Source organism: Chelonoidis abingdonii, chromosome 11 (assembly GCF_003597395.2).
Source record: "Chelonoidis abingdonii isolate Lonesome George chromosome 11, CheloAbing_2.0, whole genome shotgun sequence".
NCBI lineage: Eukaryota > Metazoa > Chordata > Testudines > Testudinidae > Chelonoidis > Chelonoidis abingdonii.
Genome location: NC_133779.1, coordinates 25,384,452 through 25,394,220, shown reverse-complemented (window position 1 = coordinate 25,394,220; position 9,769 = coordinate 25,384,452). Strand labels below are relative to the sequence as shown.

Here is a 9,769-nt window from a genome sequence, read left to right as displayed (position 1 = left end):
GCAGACGTGCAGTGAATGAAGCCGTAGTGGTGGCTGGATTGGTGGTGGTCTGTGATGGTGTTTGCTAGAGTAATATGGGGACAGAGTAGGCATGCGAGGTTTGCTACAGAGATTGGTTTCCTGGGTTGGTGTTCTCGGTGTGGGTGGTGTGCAGTTGCTGGTGAGTATTTGCTTCAGGTCGGGGGTTGTCTGTCGAGCACGGGACTGCCTGCCTCCCAAGGTTGTGAGAGTGAGAGACGTTTCCAGGATAGCTGTACGATCGTTGATCAATGCACTGAGAGGGGCTTAAGTGCTGATAGCCAGTGCGTGTTGTATTAGGTGGAGGCTTATGTGGAGGTGTGGGATTTTAACTGAACAAGGCCTAAGGAACATATCCAGTCATGATAATTTCGGCACCCTCTTCTCAGCGCTAATGAGGAACCATCAACGGTGGCATCAAGCACGGATTCTTGAAAGAAGGCAGTCTGGGCGGGCTCCAGCAATAGGTGCTGTGAAGTATCTCAGCAGTTGGTGCATTCCATTATATTGGAAATTATTATGAATAAGTGAATGTAAATCATGAGTATTAATAGGCCTTGATGCTTAATATGGGACTCCAAAGCCCAGGTGATGGTTTGGGGCAGCCTATTGACATCAGTGGTAGATCAAGAGTAAAAGAGCAGATAATGGTATATCGCATCCTATTACCATAAGAAACCAGAGCCAAATACCTTCCTAGTTTTACCAGTTTTCATTTGTTTCCAATGGTGTCCATAGCTTGTAGTAATGCCACAGTACAGACCTTCTTACTATCTTATCTTATCTAATCGGTATGATTCCTTGCCTATGATGTTAATTATAGATCAAGTTTCTGTGTGTTTCACCAAATTTCATCTCCTCCATTAACTTTGAGTACCAGGTACGAGGGCGAAGCTTACAATACGTAATCTTGTAGGTGTATGAAAAATTGTACAGGCCACCTACCAGCCTGTGACCTCAATGAACAAAGTGCCCATTTTGTGGCCTGGGTAGGGGCCCTAGCTCGGGAGGGAGGAATGCAGCAGGACTCAGAATCGGGTGGCCCGGTCCTGTGCATAGAGATGGGGAAGGTTATATGGGGAGGGGGCTAATGAGTGAGAGAAGGGAGTCAAGAGTTAAATATATTTGTGAGGGAGGGATTGTATAAAGAAGTGAACTGACAGAAATAAACTGGAGTTCGGAGGCTCTAAAGCAACAAGGGTTGGGTAGGGGATTAAAGTCTGAGGATCCCCCAAGACTCTTAGATCCCAAACATCTCCTCCTCCCACTGACCCACTCAGCCATTCCTGGTGCCCTTCCTCCACACTCCTCCCTTCGTCCATTACCTTCAGCTGTCACAGCTCCGGCGACCTTGGGAGCTTCTTGTGTCCCTCCTCCTCTCCACAGCCTCATCTCCTGCTGCTTCTTACCTCTAACTCGCACACACCAACCCATGTCTGGCCCCAGAATTACTACTCCGCCCTTCTCCTCCCTCCAAAGCTCTGTTCTCCTTCACCCAGTGGGATCCTGAGATGCACATTATATGCTCTCCTATAAAAGAGGGCGCTCACTGACTGTCACAACAGCCCATGCATGAATCACCACTATTAACTCAGTTAGAATTTACAGGCAGCAATTCTCCTCTTACAAGAGGAAAAGGCATGAAAGCTACAGTTTTAATGTAGTTATTATGCTCTCAATAAGGGATTACATTCGATGCAGATTTTCAAAATGACTGACGCACTAAAAAGGCACATGTCAAAATATTATACTAGTGGGTGGGAGATGAGGCAAAAAGGGGACAAGAAACTGTCAAACTTACTATGATGAAATAAAGGTTATAGTTCTTCTACCAGTCTTTAGAGACCCACAAGCTTCTAATAACCCGGGGAGAAGATCCTTACCCACAAGACCACGCGTCTCGTAGTTCTCTGGCTGACTTCTGTAGGGGCTCTCTGAGTGGGGCCAGCAAGCCCTTCTTCCGTGAATACACAGGCACCTCTCGAAGTCACCGGTCCTGAAAGAGCAAAGTATACACTCAGACCTGCTGACCCCATCACAGTCGCACTATTCCTGAAACGCAGCACCAAGGAAATGGCAAATCTGGGAGCACGTGTTAAGAGCCACTCACCTTGCTTAGAGCAGCCAGGGACATCAGAGGGTAGAAGACCTTTGTGTCTCCCATCTGACCAGACGGAGGCAGGATCTCACATTTATCACATACCTACTAGCCAGAGTTGAACAGGAATGGGGCCTGTCTCTGGACCCTGCTGGTGGTTCTGGTAGGCTCCAACACCTCCAAAAAATCATTAGTAGCTTAAGTAAAGACATAGTTACGAAGGTCAGAATTGTAGAACATTGTACGGGAAGTATAGAATCATGATTAATCAATGAAAATAAGAAGCAGTTTTTTTAAAGTATATTAAGTACAAATTCATCCTCACAATGATACGTGGTAAATTTACTAGAATGGAAATGACGCAGATTATCAAGAATAATCAGAAGAGGTAAAAGTGTTCATAATATTTCTCTCCTGGATTTGAGAACCCGATGATCGCTAAGTCATATCGAGATGTTGACTGAACGACGAGTCTTTCCATTCAACGAAACCACGAGGACATTAAAACAGCAGTAATTACAGTCAGCTGTGTTGAAATAAGCAGGTTCTGATAACTTGTATGCAAGAGCTCTGAAGACCTGGTTGGAGGAGTGGGAGGTCTGTTATATAAGAAAAGCCATCTGGGTCAGACAAAGTCCATCTAGCCAGTATCTGTCTACGATAGTGGCATGCAGGTACCAAGAGGGAGTGAACTAACAGGCATGATTCAAGTGATCTCTCTCCTGCCATCATCTCCATCCTCTGACAACAGAGGCTAGGACGCATTCCTTACCCAGCTGGCTGACAGCACTTAATGGACTTAACTTCATGATTTATCCAGTTTCGCTTTTAAAACCTGTTACAGTCCTAGCCTCACACCTCTCAGGCAAGGAGTTCCACAGGCTGCTGTGCCTGTGTGAAGAAGAACTTCTTTCATTTGTTTTAAACTTGCTGCCTTAATTTCATTTGGTGACCTAGTTCTTATATTTTAATTAAGACTTGGAACACGGGGGAAATTCCCGACAAGACGGGAATAAAGCTAATACTGTGCCAATTTTAAAGTGATAAAGAGGTGACCGCTTAATTAAGAGAGTGTTAGTTGACATTGATACTGGGCTAGAGAATGGAGGATGAATAGGATTTCATTAATAAGAATTAAGAGGATAATATCATCAGTACCAATGTAAAAAGGGTTCGAGACAACAGAGGCCTATCATAACCTAACTGGATATCCTTATTGGATGAGATCAAAAGTTTGCTGCACTAATAGTATTGATTAATACCACGACTTCTGTAAGGCATATTGACTTGGTTCGGCCAACATTTGACTAGAAAACTAGAAATGAACAAAATAACACAACATACTTTAAATAGATTAAAAACAGTGGATTGTTAATGGGAAGCGTGATTGAGTGGATTCTTTTAGGGGGTTCACACGGAATGGTTCTTGGCACTGTGCTATTTACATTTTTATCAATGACCTAAAGAAGAAAATATCAAATCATCACCGATAAAGGTTGCAGTTGCCACAAAAGATTGGGGGGGGGGGGGGGGGGTAACTAATGAAATGTCTGTGTCTGTAGATTCCGGCTCCAGCATTGGGAGCCTGGGAAATTTTCCCAGCCCTGGCTGGGGGTTATTTCCTACTATGACTCAGCAGGGCATGTGACCAGACCACATGACAATGAACTCCATTTTGCTACCTGTATTTTTCTACTAACTGGACTGGGAACTGAGTCTGGAACAAAGGGTTCCCACCATATGGAAAAGCTATGTAGGGTGGGGGACTGCTTCTATCATCAGTCAGGGTGGGAAATTGCTAATTCAAATTCTATCCATTTTGTATATTAGGCTTATTTGAGTTTTTGGTTGTTGGCTAAGTAATCTGCTTTGATCTGTTTGCTATCACTTATAACAACTTAAAATCTTTCTGTAGTTAATAAACTTGTTTTATCCTTTATCGTAATCAGTGTATTTTGAGTGAGTGTCTGGGGAAAATCTGAGCTTGGTTAGCACAAGCTTGTTGTGCGTATCTTCCCCATATGAAGGGAAATGCGAACTATATAAATGAGCTTACATTATACAGATCCCTGTGCACTAAAAGATGGTATCATTCTGGATTTCTACCACAGCAGGTGTGCAAGGTTGGGGAGCTGGGAAATTGGCTGATGTCTTCACTCTGTCCTTGAGTGGTTTAGGTAAAGCATTCAGGTAGCTTAGCTGGGTGTATGGCACCACCTGCTGTCGTGTGGGTGATAACAGGGCCTGGAGAGTCTGGCTGAATCTCTAGCAAAGCAGTGTGAGAAGGGCCAGTCCATCTTGAGGGCTAGAGGGCACAAGGGTTCCCAGAAGCCCCCACACTGCACCCCAGGGTGACAACCCATCACACCCTACATTACACAAGCCTCAGCAGGTTTGTCACATCCGGTCCCCTCCCCTTCCCCACCCTAGATAGTTCCTGCCTCCCACCACCTCGAGCAGCTGCCACCCTCCTATGCATTTACTGCTCCTCTCCCTCCAAGCAGAACCCACCACCAGCTCCCTGATAATCCCTTACCTGAGCCAGCTCCATCACAGCCATTTCCTTCCCCCTGGGAGGATGGGATGATCTGGAGCAAAATGTGGACATTATTCTGCAGCCTGCCAGGGCGAGAAGGGCAATGTGAGAGCATTCAGACGGGGTACTTGTTCATTCCACAGGCCAATTCCCCCTAGGATTTCCCCTGCTAATGGACATTCTAGGTTCTGCCACACTGTGAAGCACAGAGTGACCTTATCCCAGTACAGGCCTAGCCCCCTCCCACCAGGGTGTAACCCTCTGAGACAGGGTGAAACCCTCCCAGCAGCAGAGTCTCTGTGTTACACTTATCAAGTTTGCGGGATACCAAGCTGGGAGGGGTTGCAAGGGCTTTGGAGGATAGAATAAAATTCAAAATGATCTTGACAACTGGAAAACGGTCTGAAGTGAATAGGATGAAATTCAATAAGGACGAATCCAAAGTACTTCACTTAGGAAGGAACAATCAGTTGCACACGTACAAAATGGGAAATGACTGCCTAGGAAGGAGGATCTGCTGCGGAAAGAGATCGAGGGGGGGGGGTCATAGTGGATCACTCCATCACTGTGGATTTTTAGAGCAGGTTGGACAAACACCTCTCAGGGATGGTCTAGATAATACTTCCTCCTGCCTTCAGTGCAGGGGACAGGACTAGATGACCTCTCGAAGTCCCTTCTGGTTCTGTGATTCTATGAACCAAGGCCAGAGAAGATGCAGAATCAAAGGAGCCACTTTGGGGCATTCTCCCTGTCATTGCCCCAAGGCAGCTCTCTCAGGTTACAAAGCTGTTTGATGCTCCAGCCTTTATACAGTCTCCCCTGGGAGTGCCCTTTCATAGGCTGGGCCTAGTTTTAGCTTTTGGGAAGTGTGACCCCGGGGCGCTGAGACTGGGCCTCCTTGTCTCAGCACATCTCGTGTCTTTCTGTGATCCCCATTGAGTAGTTACTCCTGATAGAGACTGTGAACATAAGAACGGCCCCTGTGTCGACCAAGTGGTCCATCTAGCTCAGCGGTTCTCAAACTGGGGGTCAGCACCCTCAGGGGATCATGAGGTTATTACACAGGGGGTCGCGAGATGTAAACCTTCCACCAAAACCGTGCTTTGCATCCAACATTCATAATGGTGTTAAATATATTAAAAAGTGTTTTTAATTTATAAGGGGGGGGGGGGGGCCTCCTGTCACACGGAGGGCGTGCTATTTTGAAAGGGGTCACCAGTACAGAAGTTTGAGAACCACTGGTCTAGACCATCCCTGAGAGGGGTTTGTCCAGCCTGCTCTTAAAAATCCCCAATGATGGAGTGATCTAGCTCAGCGGCCAGTGCCAGGTGCTTCAGAGGGAATGAACAGAACAGGGAATCATCAAGTGATCCATCCCCTGTCAGCCATTCCCAGCTGCTGCAAACAGAGGCTACAGACACCATCCCTGCCCATCCTGCCTGTGACACTGGCAGATGAGGTGTTAGCTCTTGCAAAGCTCCTAAGTCTTAACTGAACATGGACAAAGGCACGGCTGGAATCAGTCTGGCTCCCCTGGGTTAGTATTGTTAAAACAGGTATTAGAATTATAACAATGTGTTTAGTGTTTAGACTTTACTGAATGCTTGTGAGTTGCTGCCTGGGTTAACATCTGACTAGTTGCATTGTGAGGCTCTGTGACTATGTAAATCACCAGACTTTCCCTAGGTGAAGTGCTGATTGGCAAGCGAATGCATTACACCCTGCCTGGCAGGAAAGGTCCATCCACACCAGAGAGACTATTATGGGATGTTAAAGAAGACACAAGACTGTTGTGCTCTCTTCACTTCTCTTTGCTGAGTTTGCAGCTCAGAGCACATGGCAGGAAGGGGGTAAAAACCCCCATACAGAAGGAACTGATTATCTGGATGATGCTTGGACTCTGGGGCAAAGGTTTTCTAGCATAAGCAAGAGATCCCCAGTTGCTTAGCGTGCATTAGTCCTAAAAGAATATGTAAGCTTGCTTATTACAGAAGCTTCTATTACCTTTTGAAATTTAAGACTGTAACTCATCTGCTTTAATCTACTTTAACTTTGTAAACAACTCTCGTTTCCTTTTAAATAAATCTTAACACAAGTTATACAAGACTGGCTACAAGTGTTGTCTTTCTTGTGAGCTCTAAGATTCAATTGACCTAAGGAAGTGACTGGTCCTTCGGGACTGGCAGTAATCTGAACATTGCTGTGATTCGTGGGTAAGGCAGTGGTTCTCAACCAGGAGTTGGGCCCCCATGGGGGCCACGAGCAGTTATCAGGGGGGCTGCCAAGCCACGGCCAGCATTAGACTTGCCGAGGCCCAGAGCAGAAAGCTGAAGTCCCAGCGCATGGGCTGAAGTCTAGGCCCCTCAGCCCCACCAACTGAGGCTGAACCAAAGCCTAAGCAATGTAGCTTCATGGGGCCCGTATGGCATGGGTCCCAGGCAGTTGCCCTGCTTGCTGCCCCCTAATGCCAGCCCTGGCTTATTATATGCAGAAAACCAGTTACTGAGCCCACGTGGGCCGTCAGAGTTTTTATAGCATCTTGCGGGGGGGGGGGGGGGAAGCTCAGAAAGAAAAAGGTTGAGAACCCTGGAGTAAGGGACCATCTGTCACAAAGGTGAGCTCACCTGCGTGGTGAGATATATGGGATCATCCAAGGGGACTGTCTGTGATTCCATGTTAATGCTGTTACACAGCCTGATGCGTTTACACTGGATTCTTGGTTGGTGAAATCTCCACACAGACCTCACACCCAATTTGGGTTGTTCCCTGCTTCTTACCAGTCTGCCTGAGGCTGGTGCTCATGCTCTCGAGTCACTGGGGACAGCGTTACAGAGACTTACGGGCGCAACGCCACCAGCAGCAATTGGCAGCAATGCAGAGCAGGCTTTACAGGGACACACAGTGTGGGTCAAATGGTCCTGGACTCAGTCAAGCCCCAGTTCTCCTCCAGTGCACATCAGCATCCCGGCAACCTTCAAGGGGGTTCAAGGCTGCCACCCTTCAGTGATGGATCTGCAGCAGATCATCTCCTGCACCCCATGACCCATCTTATCTCCTCAGACAGAGGTGAGTGACGGAGGGTGCGCAATGGATCCTGGGGGTAGGGAAAGGGATAACAAAACACACCTTCTGGGGTCACCCCTCAGGAAGTGAAGGTGACAGACACTGTGGTGGCAGTAAAGGGGGGGGGAGGGAGTGGGAGCAGCACCTGAAGGGCAGTGCTGCCAGTGGGTCTCCCCACCACATCAGGTATGGGGCTGATAGGGGGCCATTCCCTGGGCCTGGGTGCCTGTGAAGCGCTATTTAAACCCCACGCTGGCACAGAAGGAGTTAAACTGCTGCTTTAGTCTGGACTAGGCAGTCAGGACTGGAGCAGGAGTTAACAGGAGAGACCTACTCTACTCTGGGGGGGTGGGCAGGGGGCAACTGTCACGGAGTGTGGGGGAGTCCGGCCCTGCACCCCTCTTCCTGGACCCCACAGTGACGTTCAGCCAGCCAATAAAACAGAAGGTTTATTGGACAACAGGAACGCAGGTTACAGCAGAGTTTGCAGGCACAGTCAGGACCCCTCCATCGAGTCCTTCTGGGCTTTCAGGGTGCTTGGATCCGAGCTTAGGAGACCCTGAATTCCGCCCTCACAGCCCCAAACCCAAACTGACCTGCCTCTCCTCCCGCCAGCGGATCCCTTTCTCCCATTTCCTCCGCACAGGTGCTTCCCCCTCCCCCCTGCCTGGCTCAGGTTACAGGCTTAAAGATCCTGTCCCTCACCTAAAGACATCCCCTGCTTTCCCATCCCTCACACAGACAGCCCCTACTCCATCACAGCAACCCTGGGAAGGGAACAGTCTGTGGAGCATCTCCAGCCCCAAGGAGAGGGCTGGCAGCATTCGGGGCTCTGGCCTTCACTGAGGGAGGGTAGGGATCCCGGAGCTCAAAGGGGGAGCAGGTTAAAACTTGCACTGGGGACCCAGTAAGCTCTGAAGGGGACTGAGACGCTCCCAGGGCTCTCTGAAGTAAGAGGGGCCCATATCCTGATGGGAGCTGTCCACAGTTCCTTCCCCGTTTCTGTCTTTCATTCTTTTATTTACCCTTGTTTGCCGACAGTCGGCTCTTTTGCTGTTTCACCTGGTGCCCCGAGAGAGGAAGAAAGTGCCCAGAGGCCTCAGCCAGGGGGTTGAGCCCTGACACACTAGAAGGACATGCCCCGTAGCACCCCTGGGGCAGGGGCCAATGGGACTCACAGAGCTGCACCCCAGAAGGCCTGAGGCCCAGCAGTTGGGCCCTAGTTTGATGGGCTGGATGGCCTCTCCCTGGGGGCTGCCAGCAGCCTGGCACATGGAGTAGATACGAGGTGGCCTGAGGAGCAGGAAGAGGGGCAGCGTCCCAGACAGCACAGCGAGAAGAGAAATAGAGAGGCGACATGAGGCACTGCAGTGAACTCAGCACCCGTCCTGAAGGCCATTGGCAGAAAGTCGTCCTCTCCCTGGCCTACGGGAGTTAGAAGTGACACAGAGATCCCTTGGCAAAGGGTCACTTGGTCTTTGCCAGCAGCTCTCACCTGAGACCTGACAAACCCATCACACCAAACACATCGCTTGGAGGATGGTCCTGTGAGGTGTCTACAGAAAGCTCATCACTGGCCAAGACTCAGTGACTGAGAGATTAGTGTATGGATCATATGTACGGAACAAAGCATTGACACTGAAAGTCTACTTCATGGACTCAACTGAGCAGCCTTGCTCCTGCCCAAACCATCAGTGGAAAACCATCAGGACACTATGAAACAACTGAAATGGGAGTGTGGGGGAGCTGAAGGTAGGGGTGTGTGAGGGGGAGTGTGGGGGAAACTGGAGTGTGGGGGAGCTGAAGGTCCCCAGACCCCACTGTATTAGGCTGCAGGAAGAGGTGGTTTGTCCATGGGTGCACAGGCTGTCTCAGCAGGGCAGCTCAGCTGCAGCCCCTGCACACAGCCGGGGGTGGGTGTCCTGGGACAGGAGAAGTCAGTGTCCAGTCCTGTGCTCCTGGCTCACACCTCCAGCACTCACTGCTGCCCCTGCGTTACCAGCTGCAGTGCTCAGCCAGCCCCAGGCCTCCCTGAGGTCACTGTTCCCCCACCC

General features: G+C 49.3%; 4 protein-coding genes across 10 annotated transcripts in view; 1 reads left to right on the top strand and 3 right to left on the bottom strand.

Moving 5' to 3' along the window:
- Positions 1 to 7,547, bottom strand: part of LOC116824014 (uncharacterized) — a 585,485-nt gene extending 577,938 nt beyond the window's left edge. The window contains 1 exon segment of the mRNA XM_075070378.1: positions 7,430 to 7,547. Coding sequence (XP_074926479.1) covers positions 7,430 to 7,454 — 25 coding nt within the window. The 5' untranslated portion in view covers positions 7,455 to 7,547.
- LOC116824745 (uncharacterized) overlaps positions 1 to 9,769 on the bottom strand; it is an 864,335-nt gene that overhangs the window by 465,547 nt on the left and 389,019 nt on the right. For 3 of the 7 annotated variants that reach the window (XM_075070360.1, XM_075070361.1, XM_075070357.1), the window contains exon 3: positions 4,653 to 4,735. The exons of 3 other annotated variants lie outside the window; for them this stretch is intronic. Coding sequence is in view for 1 of the 4 variants with exons in the window: in XM_075070357.1 (XP_074926458.1) it covers positions 4,653 to 4,735 (83 nt within the window). In the remaining 3 variants the exon portion in view is untranslated. Of the gene's footprint in view, positions 1 to 4,652; positions 4,736 to 6,656; positions 6,707 to 9,769 lie in introns of those variants that run through there. One more of the 7 variants, XM_075070363.1, reaches the window with a different exon arrangement.
- Positions 1 to 9,769, top strand: part of LOC116829256 (uncharacterized) — a 385,131-nt gene that overhangs the window by 286,617 nt on the left and 88,745 nt on the right. The gene's annotated exons all lie outside the window — the stretch shown is intronic.
- Positions 1 to 9,769, bottom strand: part of LOC116831252 (uncharacterized) — a 110,396-nt gene that overhangs the window by 84,442 nt on the left and 16,185 nt on the right.